We start from the raw sequence: 26,781 nt of genomic DNA, 5'->3' as shown, positions 1-26,781 counted from the left end.
TTCCCAGCAAGAAAAACCAATCTGTCCTAATCGCAAAAGTTAGTTCCCACAAAACGCAAAAAATTCAGCCGATCCGCAAAAATATACTCCCGCAAAATTTCGCGCCACGCGCGGTGCTTTGTACTCACGAGAGAAAGTGATTTCATTTTCTCTTGCTATTGAGCATTTTCACAATGCCCACATGACACTTTGTTTTCCCCCATCACCCAAAAAAGGTATCGTGGAAATTCAGTTTCTCTTTGGAAACCTTTCGACGCTGTAAAACCGCCAGGTGAAATTGGAAACAAAAGATGCGCAAAATTTTTTCAGAGGGCCTATAAGCAAGGTTAATGAAATGGTAAATAGGCTCCTGAATAGTGTTAAGGGTTAAAAACTGAGTATGGTGATTAGGGTTATTTTTAAAACCACTGAAAATAGTGATTAGGACTAAGGAATGACTACAGTGATTAGGATTAAGCGGTGAGAGAGTGCCGTAGGGTTAAGCATTGACTTGAAATTGTTAGCTGCCACGACTGAGAATCAAGAGTTAACTGGTTAGCTTTCAGTTTATACTTCGGTTTAGAGCAAGAGAGACATTCTCTCTTGGTTTAGAGTTGTCACTATCAGTGATCTGTGAACAAACTGAATTACATTGAACTTGCCAGCAAACCGTCCGCCATGGTTTAGCAGTATGGGCAGTGCCCTGGATCGACTTGTTTATGATCACCCTTTAATTGTTCTCAATTCAGTTAAATTAAAGCCTCTCTTTAAAAAGAGACTTCAGTTTCTACGGAGAGGTAAACTCAGTTTGGACAAAGGAAGCAAGTCAGACAATAACACTTGGACACTTTCCTATTAACATTGTCGGATTTTCAGGCCTCAAGCCAATTTCAATACTAACACTGGAGCTCAGTGGTTGATTCCCAGATTACTGAACATGCGGCACCTAATACGTGGATTCTCTGGCTCTGAATGTAGTCTGAATGTCTTCTCACCGTCTATGTCAGGGGCTATTAAACGGTTTCTACCCATCAGACGAGGCCGTATTGATATTTCTTAAAACCTTTGTATCATTTTAACCTTTTCCTAAGCTGTCTTTTTCCGGCCATTACTCTGGTTAGTGTTGCGGAGAGACGGTAGCACTTACTTAGTCTTAATTAGTCGCTTCTACTCAAGACCACAGACCAGGGCCGCCTATTGTTTAAAAACTTTTATATTATTTTAATTTCTAAACTCTCTTTTCCCATCATTCCTCCAGTTACTGTGCATGTTGCAAAGAGAATAACACTAGTCGGGGCCAAATTTCTACAATATTTTTTTTCTTTTCTCAAATCCTACTCTCAGGCCTGTCACCAAAACACTACTTAGTCACGACACAGAACAGTGCTAAGAGAGGGTATTCCCGATTGAATTGTTGGATAGGTTTTTCCCTATTTCTAGGAAAACCACGCTTTGTTTTAAATTTACCAAAGGCAAGGGTATTCCCCTTAAATTGAACTTTGCTTCCGCTTATCTGTTGGCCATACAGTCTTTCCAGGCGTCTTTCTGCATTAGAATAAGATGATGCAAGGAGCAGGGTAATTCGAGCTTTGCGAAAGTGGGCATCGACTTTCATCGGAAAATCTTCGAGTATTATCCCTGAGACATGTATAAAGTTTCATTTTAAGAGATTCCCTATTAAAGTCCACACAATTTTGGCAGGACGCTGTTTTTCTTGTTCCATAAAAGGATCGCTAAAATCTACGCCTGTTATTGTTTGTTCCTTAAAAGGCTTGGGTGTTTGCTGACAAAGAACCTATAAGATGGCTTTGACGTCAACCTCTATTTTTAAACCGCATTTGGCGATTTGACCAATCAGAATTTGACATTCGAGAACCAAGATGGTGTCGGAACCTTAGGGATGAAAACTCGAAAGCGGGCAAGCTAGCACGGAGTTTCTTCTCATTGTTGGTTTGAGACCTTAGCTTTCCCTAACCTTGTTCAACACAGCTTTCAAATGAGTGAGTCTGGAGTAGATCTCGACTTTGACCTTCTCAGTCCGGACGACTTCGATTCGCAAGACGAAGGAGAGATATTTTACAAGTTAAAGTCGAAGCCACCGAGGTAAGAATTTCATGGTTGTTTTATTTTGTTCATTTTATGCATTTAAGTCGTCCCTGGGGGTTTTACTGTATGCTTGTATAAATTGTGGAGCCTTTCTCCTAATGTCTTTCGTTTTAAACTCGATAGAGGATTGATTTCCATGCAGCGACATGCAGAGCACATTTTGTACCTTGTTCATCATCATCACTTCCTTACATAATGTCATGAGCTCGAATTGCTCACTTGTACATGGCATGGTTTCACATTTTAATAAATGACGAAAGGGCATGCGGTTTTAAAGAACTCAATCGAAACAATTCAAAAAAATTCATTTAGTTTATTGAGGATGCTCATTTTTGCGAACGTAATAAGCGTGAAGGAGTGTGTCGCGACGCCATCTGAGCTTCATCATGCACTTCGGTTTGAGCGCTCGTCAATGACGGAAAGTGAATATTTTTTGGATGATATCTAATACTGAATGGTACCAGCGTAGGTCGGATATCCGTTTAGTTTTCATTTTACTTGTCCGGGCACACAATGTTGTTTGGAAAAACATGATACATTAATATTATTAAGCTAAAGCTTACGCTCAATTGATCCACTAAGTAAACCCTTTATTCTGCCTTCTTTTGCTTGGGCAACCTTGTACCATCCACCTGATATTTGCTATGTACTTTGTCGATATGTCTTATCTTAGCGGGCGTACATTTATGCAGTGTCAAGTAATATTAGATTGTTATTTTCCTATTTGTCAAATAAGCTTATAGTATGTAGTCGGAGAAGTGCAAGGTATAAGTTACTATTAGTTTCGTATTATTTCAAAGATTCCTTATCTTTTGTTGTTAGCTTCGCAAAATACACCTCAATCCCAAAATTACACAAGTCAATATTACTTTCGAACTTTAACGATTCACCACCTTTCGCTGATAGAGTCGAAGTTGTTGGGATTATTGTCGCAAAACGGGAAACTGTTATCTCTTAAATCAATAGATGTAGATTTCCCAGGTTTCGATTTCAGTTTTCCGAGGAAGTGTTTTGTAGCTTTCTTGGCCATCCTGCTTTGTATTTTATGAAAACAAATTTTAAAACGCCTTAATCTCTAGGTGGACGTGTTGATTTTAAACTGGTTTTTAACGAAACAGGCACTGATTGTCTTGAAAATTCTAGCACGTGCCTTTGTTTTGGTTAATTGAGCTCACCAGGGACAAGGCATTTAAATGAAATAGCCAAGCCGTTATTGTTAAGAACATTCATGTGATCTTCATGTGGAATATATTAAAGTGAAAAGCGTCTATGAAAAGAGATAGAAGATGGTGTGCTTGTAAAATATTCTAATTTTTTCTTAACAAAATGAAGGTAAATTAGTAGATTTCATATTTGTTCTCTTGTAAAGATTAAGATTCGCTGGTGAGAAAGTGGCAGAGCTAGAGACTAGCTCAAGTCTTTGGAGTTAACTGTTTCCAAAATAGAACCCAATGGGATGCCCATTAATCCATGGCCTGACCTAGAAATTATTTAGTTGTTACTATTTAATAGTTTTCTCTACTGTTCTTGATTGCAATGCTTAGAATGTTTTGTCCTTTCTACCAAGTCAAACAACTAAGATAAGACACTATTTATTGATTTAAGAATGCCCATAGCAACAAATCAACGCTATTGCCTGATGAAGACCTGGGGAACGGAAGCGACAATCATGAGACAAATGATAAACAAAACCCTTTATGCCCATAGCAGTAGTTTTCAGAAATTATAGTTGTGGAAGACAGGAGAGAATTCCATAAAAAAAATATTCCAGATAAAGTTTGAATGTTTACCTTTGAAATTGTGGTTACTGATGAATGTCAAAAAAAGTATGGAAGTTTGTATAATTCAGTCAACTATTATATGGGGATGAGTTTAATTGACAGAGCCACATTCCTTTTCTTACCAATACCAAAGTAGTAGCAGTATCGTCAATGCTTTTGTAGCCTGTTAGATAAATATGGCCAGAGTGAAATTAGTATAATCAACAATGAATTAAAATACAGTAACTTGTACGAGAGATTGCAATAATTATTTTTATACCCCCAAATGAACGGAACACAACACACAGCATATGTGAATTTTAAATTGCTCTTACAGTATATGGCTGGAGAGAATGGTTAGTTATTGAGCCAGTTACTCTGAGTAATGAAATTTATCTTTTAGCAAAACATTTATTATGTTATAAATGAGACCAAGAGTGGTTGTTAGTTGCCCATCAGTATGTGCTCCTGATTATCATTGTTGTTGTTTGAGCTGTAAATGATCAGGATAGAGCATTTAACATCCCAAGTAGTATTTCTAAACATTCTTTTCAACGAAGCGCCATGCATTCTAATGAAATGACTTGCTCTTGGAACGAGAAGTCTAAGTTCATTCTGTCTCTGGTACTTGCCAAAAACACCAAAGATCTTGTTGCTTTTTCGCTAAATACTCATACCCAGGTTAATGGGTTGAGTTTAGGTTGCATTCTCCTGACGTCAAACACAACAACAAAGGTGTGCTACAGAAGAGCCAGCAATACTTGTCACAAATCGTTGAAACAGACACTGTTTCTGTCAAATTTTCTAGAAAAATCCTGAGATTTTTACTTCACACTGTTTTCCCCCCTGAAATGTGCCTTCTCCCTCCCCAATGTTGAGCCACATGTATTTGGAAGCACTGAGACCACTGTGATACCCAAATCAACATTGGGGAAGGGGAAACAGACACAAGTGTTTCAAGATTTTTGATGAGTATTGCAGGTCCTGGTGACTCGCTTTTGTCTTCATGCAATAAGGAAGCCTCAGTTCTTGCCAAAATAACGAAACACAGGGCACTCAATTTTATAACTTCAAAGCCTTAGCCGGGCTTGCTACAATTTTCCTGAAAACAATGCCTTGAATAATCACACCATTTCCCATTAAACTATTTAAGGCTTACTTTATTTAGGTAAATAGGTATGTATTGTATGTTTGTTCAACCCATTTTCTCCCAGATGTCATTTTTGCTGAAAAAAATAAGTTGTTTTGAACTAGTCTAGCTGTCAGAACTGACAAACTACTGTTTACAAGAGGAGGACTACCAGTATTCTTAAAAGTTTCTGATGCTAAATTTCTGCTTTTATAGTTTGAGAATGTGCAGGCGACAGATTTTTCATGCTCTGTGGACAAAATGTTTTATTCACTGCGCCCTCAGTTGCTACTCTCTTTTCTTCCTGCTTTTTTTGCTTCCTTTCCCAGTTTTCTTTTTCCTTGTTGGACATTCACCATTCTTCATTTTGATGGGAAAGGGTTTTGCAATAAAGTGAGGCTTTTGAAATTATTTTGAAGGAAGTAAAGGTGCATAGTGGAACAAGAGTTTCCTTGAAATTTCCCGTTTAACAGCATGCAACGAACGTACATGTACACTCCTGTAGTGCCCCATAGCCAGTGGCTGGTGAATGTTGCTATCAGGCTAGTGAATTCTTTTCTTAACTTGCCCGAGAGGCAAGTGACATTTTTTGGGGAAATCAAATTACAGAAGAACTGTAATTAATTCTGCTCATCAAAGTCTTCTTTGGGTTATTTGAATTATTTTTGGACTTGTGCGTGCAAGCTACGACTTGCCCAAATGGCAAGCTGTTTAAGTTACATGATATCTTGTGTTTTTTTCTCTGGACTGTTTGTAACATAATCATGCTCCTTTTGGTATAAGTAGGCATCATATTTTCATTAAAAGTGATGATTTCACAAGCCCTACAAGGGATGTGGTTCTATGGGGGTGGCTGTGGGCGGACCTTGAGGTACGACTCTTTTTAGGACTGCTGTACAGTATCTGTTTTGCTCATAATAAGTGTGTTCCAGTGCATGGCATAGTGTTTGATTGTAGGATATTATTCTTAAAGTGAAAGAATCAGTAATGTTGTTGAGCTGAAGGTGTAGAGAAACTGGTGCAAAAAGTTATTTTTTAAGACAGTTCTGTTAGCTGATTCCAGGGTTCATTATTTTCAATAGTTCCGCCTTGTGTTTCTTTATTTGTGTACTATATATCTAATTTTTTGAAAAGATGAAGTTGAATTTGACAGAAGTGAAATGAATTGTAACTTTCCTTCTGGTTTAAAAGTATATCAAATCATCTTAAAGCATGAAATTTTTAATATCATTATGTTATGCTTGATTTCATGGTCCAGTGAAGCTATCTGAGTGTTTGAAGTGTGAGGCCACGTTTCTCTTATTTTAATATCTCCTTGTGTCAGAGCTAATTTAGGAATGTCCATGAAAGGAAGTGATTATGTGAGGGGATTCCTTTATGTTGCATGAAGCCCTACCCTGAACTTTAAACCTATAATTTCAAATGATTTTACCATTAAACAACATGCATAGGAAGGGGTGTGATTTAGGATTTTCACTCCTCTTGCACATGGTCAAATACAAAGATTTGTGTTAACAAGGAGTGGGCTATCATTGTATACAGAGATGTGTTTGTTGTGTCAATGGCCTTTTATGGAGTGTTAGAAAGAGTGTTGTGTTACTAAAGGAAGTGGTTTAATTAATTCCTTTAACCTTTACCCCTAGGCCTGGTCTGATCTTTTGTGATGTCACTGTGGCTATTCTCAAATTATCATATTGTCAATTAATAAAGTCATGGCATGTCCATGTGAATTCATTTGCAACAACAACCTTTCCAAGTAGCAGGAACCTCCACAATATTATCCCATTTTCTACTTAGAGTTATTTTACTGTTTATTTGTCTTCACTGAAGTGAATCATGTCTACAGATTTTGCTGTGCGGTACCCTGGGTATTATCCTCATATAAAACATCCACTAAAATGGATTCTAACTTATTCCAATTCTCGTAAAAACAGCCAGGATTTATCAGCTCTTGGTGTGCTGCTAAATCGTGTTGACCCAATCAAGAAAATGTCCACTCCAATAACAAGAACCAACTTCAAGCAACAGCTACAACGTCAGCAACTTGAACAGCAAGATCAGTTGTTTCAGACACAGAAACCGAGCCAGCCTGATTTTTCCCAAAGCCAGAGCATCGCTGTTCCAAGGACGTCCTCTCCAACAACAGTTCCTCCAGATGTTCCTTCAAGTGTGCTGCAGGTATGATTCATTTAAATTGCCACTTGTTTTCCGATATTTGGTTTGAGTTGTTCATCAGCTTGCTTGTGTGAGAAGCATAACTGCAGACTATATTACAAGACAGCAAAATGTGGTTAAGAAAACTCGTGGATGGATCATGTCTTGATAGCTAGCCCCAGAAATACATAGCGATGTGGAGGGAAATGTTCTTACACGTATTTTTCAATATCATGAAGTTTGTACTTGATTTGCCTTTTTTAGTATTTGTTTTATAGGGGAGTTTGCATTTATTACCTGGTTCATGATATACAGAAATTTTGGCAGATTATGAAGTGCAACTTGCATACCTGATAATATTATAAATTAACCTTATAGGAGTGATATTTGAAAGCACAGAATATAATAGCTACAAACCAGCTTGAATTCTAGCATCGTATCTGGAGTTGAAATACATATGATTTATTTTTACAGAAAGTTGGAATTTTTTGGGGGGGGCATTTTGCTTTATACATGCATGTGCATGAAACCTAGATGTTTTGCAAAGATCTACAAAGAACTTGTCAATGAAAACAATAATATTGCCTTTATAATATAGTCATGCATTTGATATCAAAAAGACTCTCTCAATTAGTCATAGGATGCTTTCTTATTCTGGTTTGTTTTTGTTATTTTTCTCAGTTTTTATATTCCTAGAGCCGTTCATGTTGATTATGTAATATTTTTAAGAATTTGCTTGCTTGTAGAATTAGCAACAAGCAAAGGCAAATAAGGAAAAAGATACTCTCTCGGGAAATAACTCTATCACATTGAAGTCACTTGCCTTCCTAATTATTCACTGCTTCACACAGTGAACATGTGAAACTGCAGTGGTCATGTTCAAAGTTTGTGGTGGAGATATTTTGATCCTTTGTTTGATGTGTTGACAGATCATGGTGTCATGTTCTCATATTCACATTTTTTATGATTGTGTTGGAGTCCCAGGGGAACAGATATGATATCTCTTTTCTTCCAAACATAGCAGCATAAGATTGACCTTTCTTAGATAGATAGATCATTTTTCACCAATTGTCTCTTCTTCTAATAGACTATCTTTGTCCATGTTTGGTCAAGTGGCTACGATGTTGTTATTAAGAGGTGTGCATTAAAACTATTTATTTCCAATGCCTGATTACAAAGCTAGGTTAGGAGTCCATGAGAAGAATAATTACTCTCAGAGACAATTTTTGAGCCAAAATATATTTTTTCTACACCTTTTCTAGAACAAAGAGAATTTATTGAAAATGGTATGTGACAAGGAAATAGGTTAATCAAACTTGCCACAAAGTAGCTCTGGTTTCCTGTTAGATAACAGCTTTAAATTATTTTCTTCAGGTCAAAACCCAGCTAGAAAATCCAACTCGCTACTTCATCCAGCAAAAACAGAAAAGGCAACTCAAAGAATATCTCAAAGCACAAGGCTCGCCATCCACCGCTGGAGATTTAGCTATTGCCGTGACCAGTGCAAATCAACCGACATTGAATGCTATAAACCAGCAGGCTGTGGCAGCTCTAGCAACAAGTCATTTAATGGGTCAGCCTGAGAGTCCTATGGCTGTCATGAGTCCTGATGGGAATCAGGCCCCCTCCGACGTGAGTATTCAACTTGAATCATCTTTTCCAGGAGTTTCCAAGAGCATAATTGTAGAAAAATCTCTCATTTTATTGTGCAAGTTGTGAAAGAGAGATTGTAAAACAGAGAAGATTATTTTTTTTGCAGAGGTTTTATGTGATGTGATTGATCACCCCTCAAATTTTTTCCCCACACATTCAAAAGTGAGAACTGCATGCACATCACATGTGTCCATCCGTAATTGACTGCCCAGGGAATTCAACACGGAATTCAAAGAGTTCGTGACAGCACATGTCATGCAAATCAATAAAGTTTTTGTCTTCCTTTCTTTCTTATTTGATCTGATCACACCCGATTATTATACTAGATATTTAGGGTCACTTGTAATTACCTTGAGTGAACTTCAATTCATTGAAAAAGGACTTAACCACTAGAGAGGTGATGTGATTTGATAATAATTCAGCTCATCAGTGTTCTTAAGGCCTTGTTTTGGATTTTTTGTTGGCTTCATCTGTCGTTTCATACATTCTTCTACATTGTAGTCTGTGGGAATCAGTACATGTAGTTGATCAGATTTGACTGTTAGCAAGTGTTTTAACAAGTGAATCACTTTTTAGGATGTCCTGTGTGTAGTTTGTAATAACTTATTGCTTGTTATATTTTATAGTTTGACAACATTGTGGATGATATTATAAGGTTTGTGAAGTAATCTGTTAATGTGATTCTTTTAATTTTATATGTTATGTTATTTAAGCAAGTCAGTTGTTCTTTATGCACCTCTAAGCTTTTACCCATTTCTTTCCCCTTGGCAAGCTTTGTGAGGACTTTATCAAAATTTTAATGTACATGCCAAGAAGCTATCAATTGGTGCAAACTGCTTGTGGTTCTGTTTGCTTTGCTGTATGTTTATAAAAGCAAAAAGGTTACATAAAATTTAGCCTTTAAACCTCTGAATCAGTGTGTATGCACAGCTGAATTCTCCACATTTTTCTCAGTGCATTTCATATGGCACTGATGAGGAGAATTTGTTTTACAGTCAGTTTAACCTTGGAGATTGGTTTAGTTTTTTCTCATGATCTTTTTGGTTGATTAAACAGCGATATATTAAGGAGAAATTAGATGCTTGTCACTGTCAAGGGTTAATAGGTTAAGATATTAAATTCTAACCTTGATTTCCAGTCATTAATGAATCAGATGACAGTGTGACTTGATGTCACTATAGTCATGACAAGGTCATATGATAGTGGTAAACATTATTTTGTAACTGTGCCCTTAATTTCTTAGTTCATTTTAATCACACATCTCTGAGGTTCAAGCTGATGTTCTTACTTTCTCTTCTTAGCCTTGAGTCAAATCCTATTGACGACGGACTTCCTTGGGAAACTGCATTAACTCTTGGCTCTGTAAGTTAACAGTACTTGCTGTAGTTTAGTTTTAACTAATCCTGTCTTTAAGTTATCTGTCTTTGGTTTCTAAAAATTTACAAATATTACCATATATAGAACCAAAGGGGAAGTTTTTCTAAAAGTTAAACCAAAGATTAAATTGTGCCTCAACATGATTAGAACTTTTTGTCGGTAATATCATTTTGGGGCATATCCATTTCTGAATGTAGAATGTCCTGGCACTTTGATTGTATGATAACTTCACCAGGCATTTTGTGGCTTAGAATGTCACTAAAGTTAACATTGTTTTGGCTAAGTTTTGCACCTAAAAATGAGAAATGATTTGACTGTCATGTAGCTGCTAAAACAAGACAGTCACAGTTTGAAACCTGTGTCAGATGCATCTAATATTCTAGAGAAATATGTACATAATTATATGTAGATTGAAGTAGGAGAAGAAACTGAAAGAGAATTGATTAAACTAGAAAAAACACTATAATCACCATCTCTGTATTCACTTCCGTTGATCCAGAGAAGGAATGATGACTCTAGGAATGTATGTGGTTGTGCTAAATTTACTGTACATATATTTTGTTAATCCCAAAATTAAGGATTTCCCCTGGTGGGAAATAATTATGAGTTTGGACATCAGACTTTCAACCCAAGGTTTGTAACCCAATCTTGATTTCCTGTTGTTGGGCGGGACACTTTACGCCTCCGCTGTTATTGTCAGGGAGAGGTTGTTAGGCAATATTATTTATGACATGTTCATAGTTACATAACTGGTCTGTGCATGTGAAAGGGCATATCTTTTCGTGAGTTTTTGCTTTGTCTGTCTGACCAAAGTTCATTTCTTCCAAGGTTCCACAAGTTCCAACAAACAATATGTTCGATTTGTATAATGGTCTCGGGATGGCTCCTTTGGTAAGTAAAATTATTGTTTTCCTTCAATTCATTAGTTATCGTAAAATCACATGAAATTATTCCCTAATTTCACTTGCCACCATTTGATTACACATACTAATCTGAGTTCCAGGTAATCCTATAATATACATTCAAGTTCCTTGCATGTACAGTCTACATGTACTTTTCTTTGAGCATGAACCCCTTTTTTAGTTGCCTTGATTTTGTTCAATGATGAAAGATATTACTTGGTTACTGGAGCATTAGAGACCTTAAGATTCAAGGACGAGGACGACTATTAGAATGAGATTTGACAAAAAATATTTTTCATGTATCCCGGAATGCTTCATTAACTGATTTTTTTCTTAACCAGAAAAATTGGCACTGGTTTTATGTATCTCCCAATCGTAAAATGATAAATCTTCTAACATTTGATTACTTGCTTCAGCCACTGAGACATTCCCACCAAAACTCTTAGTAGAATGGCGAAGGCTATCACATTTTCCCGCCAAGATGACACTGGTTCGTGTTTGCACACTTCTTAAGTGTAGTATTGAGAAAATCTCGTACTTGCGGTCGTCCATGTCTTAAAGTCTTAAGATCTCTAATGACACCAATACTTACTACTACTTGAAAGTCCAACAGAATTGACAAATTTTGATGTGGTCATGCTGAAATAATTGTCAGTAGAAAAGGACAGGTGGAAAAAAAACTTAAAAAATTTTGCCGTCATTTACAAGTTACATGTATTTTAGTGTTTTTGAGTAAAGTCTCTCAAAGCCCTTTGATTATAGCTGCCTACTCCTTAGAGAAGATATTCGTACTAATTTTCATGGGCATCAGTGAGTTGACATTACTTTTCGTAGCTTAATTAGCAATGTACACAAAAAGAGCAAGAATTATCATGATTCTTCTTCTTGGAGACTCTCATTGTGAACAATTTATTTTTGGTTTTAATGACAGCTTCAAGCTCCACCACCTTCAACCAGTTGTCCAGCTGTCATAAAACAGGAACCCCAGGGTAAGTGATGAAATTAAACTTACTGGCCTTTAGTGGAAGAACTAAAACAAGACATAGACTCAAGGCTCTTTTTTGGCACTGAATGTACTCAGTAGTCCTTAAAAAATGCGAAATGTGTCCCTGAAAGTCCTTGAAAAGTCCTTGAATTTTTTTGTTCAAACGTACAAACCTTGTATTTGTTTGATGTGAAGCTGTGATTTTGCCGATTATAACTAATCTCACAAGTTCCATGGTGAATAAGGACACTTATTGGCATTAAAAACAAAATGAACTAGAAAACTTGACACAGCCCCTTTAAACCAAATGAGGCTCTTACTCGGTTGAAAACCTGCGAAACTCACGAACGATGTAAAACAATTAATACAAAGAAGCCACTGTGAAGTCAACACAACAGGGCCAAGGAAAATAATAGCTAGAAAACAAAGAAAAACTTCACAGGTTTTTACACTGAGGATGACCCCCAAATGAAGCATAATCATAGCTGAATCAGTTGGCTGTTTAAAAGTGAAATGTATTGCTGACGAGTCAAACTCATGACTGCCCTGAAAAATCCAGCCAGCGTTCAGGTAGCCTGCATCGCAGATGTAATGTAACCCCGGTTAGTAATGTCTGCGAAGCAGTGCTGAGATCATTTTTCTGGGTCCCTAAAGGACTCAATGAATTACCGAAAATGCATTTCCAATTTCATTTCAACGAGATTGGCAAATCGACAATGGCTGTTTTAACAGGCCAGTCATGGTGCTTACCCAAATCATGGCCCAGAACACAGGGTTTTCATTAAAAATTTTAGTAGCAGAGAAAGGTGCTGAAAGAGGCTCCATGTCTGAATAAAAATATGGCCTTAGGCTATGAAATGTTAGCCCAAGAATTCTACATAGTAAACAGAGAATTCTCTGATCTCCAGTGCCTAATGAACACCCTGAAAACAAAGATTTTGGTGCTATTTCGCTGACAGTGTAACCAGAGTTTAGTCAGGAGGTGAGACTTGAACTTGGGGCCTTTGGATTGCAAGTCCACCATGCACCCTGATTGCTTAACCACTCTGCCTCAAATTTTCATAGTGATACAGTGGTTATTTCACTGCTTTTAATGTACATTTGTTGTCTGTAAGACCTCATTTTTTTCTAAAACAAGTGTTATTCTGTTTATTTTCCAGAATTGTTGGAGCATCAATTTGCCAAAGACCGACAGAAGAAAGATAATCACAATATGAGTAAGTGTCCTATCTAACCTTTCAACTCTCATACCCCTTTTCCACATCATTCACCTCACATTTCTTAGTCCAGTAACTATGGAAATAGGCCACTTTCATGATGACATCAGTAAACTATAACTACCAGGAAGAATTAAGTTTGTCGCTTGCGTCCTTATTGAAATTTATCAATCCCACTGAGATTTATAAAGCAATAGCCCTGATTTGCACGTGAAAACAATGAACTGAAAGATTCTGGTACATGAGTTGTAGTCAAATCATTATCATGCAAATGTTCTAGTTTGTATTTGACAAACCAAGATACAGTTGAATCTTTTTAACTGAGATATCCAAGGGTATTATGGAGGTTCATTTTGTAGAGGAATGTGTAAGGCATATGCTTCTTCCATTCTTAGGACCACAATATTCTGATCACCCTAAGAGAAAGGACCAAGTCTTTCGAGAAAGTAAACAAACAAACAACAAACCCTTGCTACTTTTGTTCACCCTTTTTTATCTGTTGTAATAGACTCTAATGCTTGATATCTTTTCTTGTCGTAGTTGAAAGAAGGAGAAGATTTAACATAAATGACAGAATTAAAGAATTAGGCACCCTTCTTCCTCGACAAGACTCGTAAGTATAAAGTTCCCGTTTTTTGAAGTTTTTACACCCCTTCTTTGTTTTCAAAATTGACCTGTTTTTGTGCGGAAAATATATAAAGTTAATGATGTCCTAATTTTTGTTGTAGTGATGTACGTCAAAACAAAGGAACAATTTTAAAGGCATCAGTAGATTACATTAGGCGGTTGAAAAAGGAGCAAGATCGTATAAGACAGTTGGAAGAGGAAAAACGAAATAGCGAGGAACTCAACAGAAGACTTTTACTACGGGTTCAAGTAAGTTAATGACATAAAATAATGTATTTTCTATCAAATCAGTTTTTACAGCCTCATTTAAACCTTTTCTTTTGCGAGGGAAAATCTGAAATCATGTTTATTTATTTGTTTTGCTTTGGACTCTAGAATTCGTACAGAAACTTAAAATTTAGTACAGTATGGCCTAATAATTTATGCTTTGATAATAACTGTGATTGGCACACAAAAAAGTCACCTTTTGCTTAAAAGTGCCTTACATGTATGTGCCGAAAACAAATAATCAAACAAAAGTTAATTTTTTCTTTTTGTAAAGCATTTAAAAACAAGTGCCATATTGAGTTTTGTGTTGTTTTGTTAAGTACAATGTAATTGTTTAAATAGCACCATGTAAAAGTAATGCAGAATAAGGATAAAAAACAGCTGAGGTTAACTTTTTTGTTTTGTTTTGTTTATTTCCCCAGGAACTTGAGATGCATGCTCGTGCTCATGGAATTCCTACAACACCTTTAACATCAGACACGACAACAGCGCTATTGTCATCAATTCTCTCTGCGAAACCAACTGCCGAGGCTCTCAAAATAAAGCAAGAACCTGTAGAAAGCAGTGTTTGTCGACCAACATCATGTAGCCAAGAGAGCCAAGAGGCGATGGACGACTATTCAATACAATCGTCAAGTAACCCTAGCCCAAGCTCCAGCACCATGGATGATGACATGACGGACTGAGCTGCAGCGATATTTCTTAATCAATGCTTCGTTGCTCATGGAAGCCTTCCTTGGGCACAAATTTTCGTTTGGGCCCTAGAGTTGGTTTTGGTAACCTGTTAGATTGAGCCCAATGGATTGGTTCATAATGGTCCAGATTTGACTTGGAGGTGTTTCATTGTTCAAGCAGCAGAGACAGTGCTCGCGAGTGTGAATCTTCAGGGGCGTAGTGCGTTGAGGTGGCAACAAGTTTCAGAAGCTGTAAGAGGAAATTCAGTCTGACATTGTGCGAGCAGCAAACATAATGTAGACTAACATTGTTATACTTGTAGAGAGGGAGATTTGGGGTCCTTCGACATGTACGGGCACAACAGAAACAGAAGAGTCAAAGAATAAAGTCTTTTGGGAGACTTCTGTTATTTTGTTCGTTTGTTAATGTAATCTGTGTGCCAGTACCTGTGGTAGGACCCGAGATTTATAGCATGCAAAGAAAAATAACATAAAAAAGTAATATAAGCTTGTTGAGTTTTAATCAACACTGCTTCTTAACTGACATGATGTGGGAATTGTGTGAATGGAGATGGGAATAGGACCTGTTTTCACCAACCGGCGTTGACTTACAGCACAACAGCAACTCATAGAACTGTGTTAAATTTTTTGATAATAATTGTTAATTATTCAGGATCATAACATGGCAAATGCTTCGCATACATAACGAAATATGATAGACTGTCATTATCTATGAAGTTCAGCAGAGAAAAATGCCCTTCTGGTCTTCAGGAATTTCCGGTTTCCTTGATCAGGGCTGTCATTAGGAGCCAGGAACCTGTAATTTTGTGTGGCTGTTTGGAATGTGAGCTTGGCTACTTGACATGTTCACAGCAGACAAGGGTATCAAACCCAGGCTACTTTATTTGTGACAGCCCTGGTCAACTGATCGTTATTTTGTAAACCAGCACACACACTACTCTTAGATAGGTGTGTAAAACTCTTTTAAGGTCATATTGGTTTGTGTACTTGTTTGTGTTCATATTAATTTTGTTATGTTAAATTATTATTCTCCTTTACCTATCACAGCTTCACTGCAACATTTTTAAAGGAAAATAATAATTCAACTTTAAGGATATTTCCAATTGGATGTAATCACAACACAGTCTCAGTGTTTCAAAGGTTTGTCTTGTCAGCTTATGATCCTGAAGGTAACAAATATTCACTGTTATTACTTACAGAGAGAAAGGTAAACTGACAAATTACAGCTCTGCCTAAGAAAGACAATGTGCTTAAAGATTAATAAATTTTAAAAAGAGTATCTTTTAATATCATTTTTATAATTATTTCATTACAAAACGATAAGTATAGCTATTAGGAGTGCATATTAGAGGTAATTTTGTGTGATGTGCAGTAGCTACGGTTAAAATAGTAATATTATCGAGTCATCTTTTTTTAACCTTACGTGCATTTACAATGTCACAAATAAACGCTTATTGTATTTGACCTTGATTTGTTGTATCAGTTTATTGATCGATGAAGGGGTATTTTTTCTAACATTGGCAAGTTATCTTTTTGTGTCCAGTTCTCTTCTCAAAAAGGAGAGCCAGAGCATCCTTGAGAGCTTGGTGGCAGGCTCAAATATACAGAACCCCCTTTATACAATTACATGTAGAGAATATGGGTAAGGAAGAAGCACCCCGCCCACATTCGTGGTGAACCTTTTTTTATTTTAAAAGGCAAAGGTCTTGGCTACTTGGACAATCACCTTTTTGAGGTAATGAAATTATGTCTCGGTTTTGCAAAGAGATGAATATCACAAGTAGGTTGAGTTTGATGGTCCGGGTGAACGTAGTCCTGAATAGGACTGTTGTAGTCACTGTCAACAACAACAGTCCTATTCAGGACTACGTTCACCCGGACCATCAAACTCAACCTACTTTTGAAATGACTCCTGGGTTCAAACCTTTCACAGATGAATATCATTTTACCTAACTTAGACTACCAGTAGTCCCCCATTTTTTCCTCCAGGATAGTAGAGCGAGTGAAACGCGAGAGCGCGTGAAAATCACCCCACGCGAGAAAAGGCGACAGGCGGCGGGGAGAGAAAAAATTTTTCTCTCTCCCGCCGCGTGTCGCCTTTTTTTGCGCGCGCGTGGCGTGATTTTCACGCGTTTCCGCTCGCTCTACTATCCCTGAGAAAAAATTGGGGACTACTCGTAGTCTAACCTAACTTGAAGAGGCAATTACCCTGGGTACCAGAGGGTTTTTCTCGCGTGCGACGAGTAGCTTAAACGGCGCATGAAAAGCCTCTAGCACCCAGGGTAAGAGGCAATCTATCCGCAAGAGCTTTTTTTGTCGTGTGGGTGCGCAACATTTTTTTCCAGGCATCTCGGGTTACATGACTGTGTTTTGATTTTTCCCCACTCCACCGGACCCCCTGTAACAATAATAATGGTCCGTCCCTAAACAAAGGGGCCAATTTTATGAAACTTTGACAAGTGAAGCTGTTGTTTTAGAGTCGGAAAACAATAGCTACATTCGTAAATTACACTTGTAAAAGTTTAAATTAAATTTAGTCCAGAAAAGACTGAGTACATCAAGCAGGGTGGGGAAGGTGAGGCGGAAGTTGCTGAAATAAGGAACTGAGAACCGGTAACGAGCACAGGAAACGGGAAAATTAAAAAACATGGGAACAACATTGATCATTCCCCGTTCCCTATTTCTCATTCCTGATTTTCCATTTCCCCATTTCCCGTTACTCCTTTTCCGTTGTTCTGTCAGTTGTCTTTTTCACAGGCAGGTGCGTATAGCTGCTTTTAATAAGTTATTAAGCCCGGGCTTAACAGGAATTTGAGGCAAAATGAGCGCGGGATATCACGTGTTCATAAAACAATTTAGATCACATTATTTTTCTTCTCGATCGAACTAAGATTGGCAATTAGGAGTCTGCTGTTGGCAACACCATTTGCTGCCCGCAAAGGGCAGCTAACTCCTTTCGTTCTGATTCTCCCCCTAAATTTCCTGTAGCTATTACGTTTTCGTTAAAGTCTCACAGCAACTGCCAGGCACCACTGATCAGAAAGTCGATCTCACTCCCTCTGTTTCATTTCCTGTCTTCTCTTGGGTTTCAAGAAACGTTTACAGAGACGTTTGAGAAGTCTAGATCATACACTACCATGAGGAGGCTAAAAGAGTACATACGATCTTAGCCTGAGAAAACAGCCAACAGTTGGCGACGCCACCATTGGTTTCCCAGCCAAATGACGTGTGAGAAACGAGCGCAGAAATTCCATACTGATGACGCGTCACTACTCAGATCTGGGTAGTGTTTCTGATTGGTCGTGCCGCGTGGGAAATTTGATTCAACCAATCAGAAGCACTACCCAGATCTGGGAAGTGACGCGTCATCAGTATGAAAGTTCTGCGCTCGTTTCTCAAACGTCATTTGGCAGGGAAACCTGTGATAGCGTCGCCAAATGTCGGCTGTTTTCTCAGGCTAATACGATCTACAATGCTAACAGATCAGTTGTTATCTTTGGCCCTCTTGCACGAAGATAGAAAGATGTCCCCCTGCCTGCGAAAGACTTATCAGAGATTTTCGAACAAAAAGCCAAGCAACCTTGCCTTATTTTTATTGACTTTAAGTATTTAAGTAATTAACACTAGCTCTCAGAAAGATTCGACTTGAAACTTGAGACCCGGCCCCCATCTTCAGCCTCTTCCCAAATAAGATACCATATGATTCTTTTCAGCATGATCTTCTGGCTATTTTACCTTTAACTGGAAGGGAGTCACGATGCCATATTTCATCCTGCCAATATAAGCTCTCGACCTGAGGAGTTGGGAATTAAAGGGAACATAGAGTGGTTTTCGTTTGAGTGTCGTAAAACCAAAACCAAAGTAATTACTCTGGCCAATCACATAGGACACAGACAATACATTGAACCAATCAAAACTCGAAGTAATTACATGTGGCTGACGCAAAGCGCGGGAAAATGCATGCGAGCGCGTCACAATTGGCTTTGGTTTTACTTCTGATTGGATGAAAAGGTGGCGCGAATCTTTTAAGCCAATCGTATCGTGTAGAAAGTGCAAAACCAATTACTTTTCGACACTCAAATGAAAACCGCTCTAAAGTGGCGCAGATGGGTCTGAGGCGAATTCCTCAAGGTCTAACGGACTGGTTTCAGTCCTACCGCATCTTTTGTTACTGCAAGTAAAATTTGAATCTGAAGCCGCGTTGAGAAAACTGCTAGAACCTCTATCGTCTCCTTCCCACTACGGGGCCACTAGAGCTTGCATCCGATTTAATCAATCTATTGGTATAACTTGACTTCAATGATTTAAGTGAAATAGATTAATTTCACGAGAGACTGATCACTTGCGTTCTTAATCAGTTGGGAAGGCAAACAGCACAGTCTTGTCGCTTCCGACTCGGTTTCAGTACTCAACGAGCTCATGCGGACAGTTGCCCATGGCAGGAGTGTACTGGATTCTCTGTATGTTCGTACATAACATATCCCTCGGGGCAGTCAAGTCTCTACCCGTATGTTCCCTTTATGTTAATGTCATACTTTCTGGGAACACAAACGTTTTCTCCACGCGGCGTTCCGTATGTTAGGACGACATTATTCGGATTATCAGGTCTAATAAGCACTGCATTAGTAGAATTTATGGAGGGATCTTCGTCGAAGTAATTAAACGGCCGAAGGAAAAATCTTGCCGTGTTTGCAGCCGACGCAGTGTTCGGAACATCTTCGGAAGTCGGTATTTGAATCGAACCAATAGTGAGCCAAGCGACGAGATCCTCTTCGACTATTCCCTCGTTTTGGACCGTGTCAAAACTTGGGAAATTGACAATTGGTTTGGTGGGACTGTTCTGATTGTAGAGAGAACTGCTTTTTCGCTCGGATGCCCTGTATCTTGTAATAACGAGTGGGTACATAGACCATAGTGCCATTTGTGTGATGTAATCATTTACTGGTAAAACCTGTTTCACTGCTGACTCTGGTTGGATTAGATATCCTTTCTTGGACCCAAACTTGTTTTCATCGCTGCTGTAAACGTTGTAAAAGGTGGGCTTGTCAAAATCGATTTTCGTGAACTTTGCATCGTCCTCATTTCCATTTAGTTCTCTCCGAAAAACTTTTAAAATTCTTCTTTCCCTTGGGAGCCAAGCGTTTTCTTTGTCTTCCGTAGCAATCGTTATGGTTTCGAAAGAATTCCTTCTGTCGGAAATGTCAAGATCTACTTTGTAATGAAAGATATGATCATGAAGATTTCCAGTTAGTTTGCTGTAAACGTTTTGTCCATACAAGTCATCATTGTTAAATCTGTCGTTGTCAGTTAACAAATAGCCGCTGGGCGTTGCCTTCACTTCTACAACACCATTCTGATAAAACAAGAAGTCAAAGATGCCATCATAATTTTCAATGGTAGTGATGGTGCGAACCACGAGTACATTGGTAGGCAGGCCTCCGTAAAATTTGTATCCCTTCTTCTCCTGAGTACCGCCCTTTTCAAAGTGACGCCTTAGCGGAAGGCCGCTGTCCTGTTCAAAGACGCACAACGCATTCTTGACGACTTTAGGTTTGTCCGTGTCGACAAAATAAATTGCGTCGAAGAATTTGGACGTTTCTGGACAGTCAATTCCACCAATCAGCTCAACAGACCTCGCTCCCATTGTCCAACCGCCATATACAAAATTGGCAGCCATGAAGTACGGAGAGTAGCCAGAATAAAATGATATTGCCTCTTGTAAGCTGAGCTCATAAATGATTCTTCGGCCACTGAATCGAATATCAAAAAGTTGGGGACCAGAAACCGAGTCGATCCGAAAATAAAAGCTCCAGCCCATGTATTTGATGTAGCTATCCCTGGCACTGAATCTCTTTCCGTCTGGCTCAAACATTCGTGGGGCGCGCATGGGTTTCTGGGGCTGGGGGATTCCACGGCGTTGCAAAGAGGAAAACAATGGCTGTTCGCCCTGGTAAACTGTCTGCGGAGCGGGGATATTCGATTTCTGAATGTTGTCCTTATCGTATTGAGATACAAGGGTATCGACCGTGTCAAATGACATACCGTGATAGTAAACTTTTTTGATATTCCATTTGGAGACGTCTGCACCTGCAAAATCTATGTATAGCTGAAAATCAACTGGATGTAGGTATGTTCCTTCAACTAAGCCTTCGCGGGTAAACTGGAGCCAAGTCGTGCGTTCATAGCTTGTTTTTCCAAATGGAGTTTGTGGTCGAAACCTTAAACGTGTGTTTGTGCAGTTATGGTAGCAATACCCATCATAGCTCTCATTCAGAAGTCTAAAGGCCTTTTCTGTTGCATTGTACACAATCTTCTGAATGGCCTTCTCTTGCACCATATCATAAGGTCTCACATTAAAATCAAGCGCGTCTCCATGTTTTGAGTATGTCATTTCCGCAGTGTCGTTTGGCCAGCTGATAATGTATTCTTGAACATTAGGAGGGTTTGCGGAACCTTGAAAAACAACAACAAGCGCTTTTCTTGGTGGCTTCCGATCGCTGTCGCTATCTAGATATCTAAGAACTTCATCTTTGTCGGGAAGGTGTCGTTGGATTAGATATATGTAGTTGTCATTCACCAAAGCTTTGTCCATGGTCTTCAGCTTGAGCGAAGATTGTTGAAGCAAAAAATCCCTTGCGGCGACAAGTTCTTCGCTCGAGAGGTCATTGAAAATGGCTTGCGACTTCGGAAGTTCTCCGTCCTCCAGAAGGCCATCTGCGCAGTCGTGTTGTTCTTGCTTGCCTGGGTATTTATCTTTGTACTGGGCAAAATCTACTGCTACCACAATCAAGGCAATGAGCAGCCCTAAACAGAACAGCGATAATATAGTAACGGCGATTTGCCATTTGATAGGCACTACGTTTGTTTTTGCGCCCATGACGATCGACGAAAGAATTAAACTGTTCGGATATTTTGTTACTACCTAATCACGCTTCTGATAAGCACGCGAAAAGATGGTGTTGTGGGCAAATCACGTTATTGCAACCTCTGGGTGCGTATATACAATACACCAAGTACGTTTTTTTGAATTGAGTTGCGGGTTTACTCCTGGCGAAAATCACGTTCATTCAATGTATAAATATTCATGTTATTGTGGCGTGGCACCTTCTCAGTTCAGCTGTCATTCTGTGAATAAAAATTCTCTACAAAGTATTTTTGTGAATTAAATGTTCCAAGGCAACGTACGTGGCGAGGCTTTCTGTGCACAGTTAAGGTGGCGAAATTAAAAATCGAAAGAAAACGGAAATTAACAGCATTATGAGCCGACCATAAGGTACACTTATCTCGTCTGTTTATGCAAGAAGAAAAAATGGAAGAAAAGGAAAATATAGTCTTTTATGCAAATCGACGCATTTACTGTCGACCCCATCTTGATTTAACCGTATTATAGACTCATACAAGGATTCTCAAAAGAGGTTGTAGTTGATTTTTTGAGTTGTTTTACTTTTTTCAGTGACCAAACGATGATAAAATACGCGATAATTTTATATCTGGACGAAGCAAGAACAGTTTTTGTCCGCCCGGAGGTTTGGTGGATAGAATATTTATGAATGATATGTTTATTGACGGTCGGGAGTTTCTCAGTAAATTGCGGTCTTCTCAGTCATATCCACAAAATTAATACTCGGATACTGTGACCACTTAAAATGGTATATTAAGCTTAATTATTAAGCCGTACAGTTGAAGCTAGAGTCAGGATTTTTGAAAGATGTTTTTCTATTGATTTCAGAAAGAAAATAAAACATATATTGCTTCTAACGGTGGTGCGTCAATGTTATTTTTATTCTTAATTTGAATCTGAATATGTAAACATTTCTGTCAACGGATAATGAAAGGACATAAATTCAACAAACTATAGTGACAGCTTTTTCGTGGTTTTGACAAACTATTACCTCTGGCCAAATCGCTAATGAACAAAGAGAAACGGTGGAAACAAATCTCACAGTTTACTTGACCAAGTTATATGTCCGTTCGATTTAGTAGCAGGACGTTTTGCACAGGGCTTTGATATTCTAATAAAACACGTGTTATTTTTAGGTAAGCTAACAAAAGACTGTGTCGGGTTTTGTTCCACTTCTTATTCAGAGTGACAGTTATCTGCAATTTTGCAGTCACGTCTTAAACTGGCAATTTAAATTAGAAATAAATTAGCCGACGTTTCTGTGATAAACCTTGGCGCAAAATCTACCTACCGTCGGGCAGTTTAACTCCTTTTGTTTTCAATATAGCAAAATGAAAAAAACAAAAAACACAAAAACACAAAAAAAGAATACTACTTGGACGCTTTGCTTTTTAACTTCAGCTTTACATGAATAATTAATAATGATAAGGTTTGTTTTGAAGAGACGTTCAAGATAGTAACTTAAAAGTAATGATAAAATGAACAAACTGTGTAAGGCTAGGAAACTACTAAGTTAAAATCCAATTAAAATCAAGCAGACATCTTTACAAAGCATTTCTTAACCCTCTCAGAATTAACACATGGGCCGTTGTAAGGTAGGCCCTGTTCTTCAAGTAATACGTGAGGCGAGAAGATCCTGTAGGGGACGCTAGGGATACCATTCTAGAGCCTCAAATCCCTCTCTTAAACAGTGCATCATGTTGGATCGGTGTTGAACACTGAGATACCCAAATCTAAGAGAGAATGAACTGATTCTCTCTTTATTTCTCATTCTCTCTTGCCAAATCTTACTTAAACTCGGTTCAGACGACGCTCAGCACTCATGTGCCGAACCTAACTGATAATTAAGAACAGCAAAAGAGCGGCGTCTGAATCAATTTGGTACGGCGGGAGCCGTTTAGTTTGGTGCGGTTCGACATAGTCTGTCGAAATTTTGTCGAACTTATAACTTAGGCTCGACACACTGTGCGCTGTCTGAATCAGATGTCGTGCCAGTGTCGCTCCAAAGTTAGCCTGCGAGCAAGCTCTCCTATTTGGGTAAGCGAAGTGAGCCTCTTGAGAACGCGCGAGCGAGGGGCCTTTCCCCTGCCCCTCGCGGCTTCGCCGCTCGCTCGCGCGTTCTCACGAGACTCCCAGCATCACCTCAAACAAGGATGCAATAAATAAAGAGTGATAAAATGAGAGAGTTAAAAAGGTAACACCGGAAGAACACATACGCTATAATTACAATTTCCTCCCCAGGGTCTTCTCGTTTTCCACTATATCGCCGCCATATTGGAATTCGAGAAGACCCTGGAGACAAGTTGCTTAACTATTACTTTTATACGAACGAGCAAGAGCTTTTTCTCTTAAAACATGAAAACGGCATATCCCAGTTGGTCAACTATCCCTAGGAGCTTCAGGTATAACACAAGTTTAATATTAACATATGGCGAAACCAATTCTTCCCTAAATTAATAAAATGACAAGTTCCTCGCAGTCTTACTCGGATTAAGCTTCATCAAATTCCCGTCTGCCAAGACATCTGCGTCAGCATCTAGTCATCAGGGTACTCTGAAAGGTGGGGCTCATATCTTTAATAACCATGTCGGTAAAAGGGACAGGTCCCAGAACAGTGCCCTAAGGTACGCCTAGATTGATAGGGAGGAATGGAACTATGACACTCCGACTCATATCATTAGCTGACAGTCTCTCAGTAAAGAATCGAAAACCCAATTAATTAATAGGCACTTTCTTAAGTTAATCAGTGAATATGCTTTGGAAAACTGCGGTTAAAAGCCTTCGAGAAGTCAATAGAAAAACTTTCTAACAAAGTTGGCACTGCGATCAAGCTATCGCAGCCAAGAGATCAGTCTCAGCGTCTCAGTTTAACAATCGTTTTTATAGGGAGTGAGACTCATAGTTTGCATAAATAAAACAAGAAACAGGTTTCAGCTCATTCGAACTCCAGGACTTTAAATGGTCATTAACTGATATCTGTCTAAGTTGGCCCAAAGGAGAAATACCGTAAAATTCCGAAAATAAGCCCCGGGGCTCATATTTTTCAAAGGCCCTTTTTGAGGGGCTTATTTTTGGAGGGGCTTATATTCGGAGGGGCTTATCTACGGTGGGAAATTTCAATTCAAACTCGATTGGGCTAGCCTTATAGTTGGAAGTAAATTTACCATTTTTTCTTTGTTTTACGTTGTATTTGAGGGCAATTTTCCAAGTACAAGCCCCTGGGGGGGCTTATATTTGGAGGGGCGATTAACGGAGGGTTTTTCGCGTTACCGGTTTGGGGGGCTTATATTTGGAGGGGTTTATACATGGAGGGGCTTATTTTCGGAATTTTACGGTATTCGTCATCATGAGCAGGGGCGTAGCCAGGATTTTTCAAAGGGGGGGTCACAGACAGGGACACCATCCGGGGATCGCCGACTATATATGGTTTATACCGCTGCTCTCCCTCGTGTATCAGCGGGCTCAGTCGTATTAACGCGGCATGAAGGCCCATACTAACTAAAGACAAGAGCCGTTGACGAAAATACTTTACTAAAAAACAAATTTTAAAAAAGTGGGCTTTTCAACAATGGCTTTTACGGCCAAGATATTGTCATGGCGTTTTCGCCACCTGAATATTGTAGGTTGTTTGCTCAAAAGAAGGCCTACCAAGGGGGGGTCACGGGCACCCCAAGACCCCCCCCCCCCCCCCCACCCCTAGCTACGCCCCTGATGAGAATAGCCCGCCCATTTGCAGTCTTCCAAATCTTGGGTACTCGCTGTGTAGGAAAAGAAATACTGAAAATATGTGTTATCACGGGTAAGTCATCATGGGTCATTTTCACTTGCGATAATGCTTTAAAGACAGATGTATCACAAATCACAAGAACGTTATGATGTTCCATAATTTCCAACCGGTAGGCTTCACATAATTCCCCTAGCCTTGAACTGACGTCTGAGTAAAAAGAGTTAAACACCGACTTAACTACCCTGGATACCATGCAGAGACTTTTCATGCACAGTCAGTCTAGTTTTGGCCATAGCCGGTCGTAGCTTCGGCCTTCGGCCGATCCCGTAGAATCGCCACTCGCGAAAATAACCTCTGGTACGCAGGGTACAAGTAAACTGACGCAAAAAGTGTATAGGGTGATACTAAACCTTACATCAAATCGACTTTAAAAAAAGAAGCGATATTACAAGAATTCTCCCAACTATCGTTTAAACTATCCTTTTTAACAGGGCGAATCTCGTACCAACATCTCGCTCTGCACACGACGGGCTTACAAAATCGAGAGCTGGCGTATGCGCTAGAACTTTGGGGACTGTGATCTGCTTTGCGCCCGATAGTCCACTTTGCCATTAATGAGATACATGTATCCAGAAGACTCGTTTAAAAGTGAATTTGAAAATTTGGATAAGCCCTTTTACCCCAATTTGCCTATCATTGTGCATGACTTTCCTTTTTCAAAAATTAGTTTTGTTTTAATAGACTTCATAAAGATTTTATTTGACAAACATGTTCTTTAATAAATAGCCTTCATTGTTTTCATCAAAGCTGACTGCCAAAAAGTCGGGAATAATATATTTCAGTGAAAAAGTCCTTTTGACTGGCACCAACTGTGCAAACAAAGTTAAACAAACTACCACGAACCGATCAAGCTACCCGTAGGTTGATCCCGTTCACAACATAAAAGCTCAAAACAAAAAAAAGCAATTAATGTCTTCAACAGTGTGCGTTTAAATCTGATAAAACACAGCCGAGGTTTTAGCCTCGGAATCTAATTTCCTGAACCAGATAATCCTTATATTATTCAAAGAACATTTTGAAACCTGATAAAACTAAACTAAACTAGCTAACCTTTACCTCTTTAAAAGATGGGAGCTTGCAGAAAGAGATGGTGTTTTTAGCTTAGAAATGAGATTCAGTGGTTTAATCCGGATCAAACTTGAACAATTTAATTAAGCGCACAATTTTAAATTAAAAAATATTATAACGCTTCTCTCACTGGGAAAAAGCCCTGGGGACGAGGTTGACTGATTCTTAAAACAT

The 26,781-nt window shown here is 38.8% G+C and overlaps 2 protein-coding genes across 2 annotated transcripts; one reads left to right on the top strand and one right to left on the bottom strand.

Annotated features, from left to right (window-relative positions):
• The first annotated feature begins 1,830 nt into the window (after positions 1 to 1,830).
• Positions 1,831 to 16,321, top strand: LOC140949290 (transcription factor EC-like). Its single transcript, XM_073398525.1, has 11 exons — positions 1,831 to 2,082; positions 6,909 to 7,152; positions 8,503 to 8,760; positions 9,408 to 9,436; positions 10,083 to 10,143; positions 10,987 to 11,049; positions 11,992 to 12,049; positions 13,206 to 13,262; positions 13,803 to 13,875; positions 13,991 to 14,138; positions 14,579 to 16,321. The coding sequence occupies exons 1-11, from the start codon at positions 1,976 to 1,978 to the stop codon at positions 14,840 to 14,842; spliced, it is 1,362 nt and encodes a 453-aa protein (XP_073254626.1). The 5' UTR covers positions 1,831 to 1,975; the 3' UTR covers positions 14,843 to 16,321.
• A 2,547-nt stretch (positions 16,322 to 18,868) lies between these two features.
• On the bottom strand, positions 18,869 to 21,907 carry LOC140948666 (diamine oxidase [copper-containing]-like). The gene has a single exon (XM_073397935.1). The coding sequence runs from the start codon at positions 21,726 to 21,728 to the stop codon at positions 19,353 to 19,355; it is 2,376 nt and encodes a 791-aa protein (XP_073254036.1). The 5' UTR covers positions 21,729 to 21,907; the 3' UTR covers positions 18,869 to 19,352.
• Between the last annotated feature and the right edge of the window lie 4,874 nt (positions 21,908 to 26,781).

Source organism: Porites lutea, chromosome 9, assembly GCF_958299795.1.
Source record: "Porites lutea chromosome 9, jaPorLute2.1, whole genome shotgun sequence".
Taxonomy (NCBI): Eukaryota; Metazoa; Cnidaria; class Anthozoa; order Scleractinia; family Poritidae; genus Porites; species Porites lutea.
Note: the sequence above shows the minus strand (reverse complement) of the source record. Positions and strands in the feature narration are given on the sequence as shown.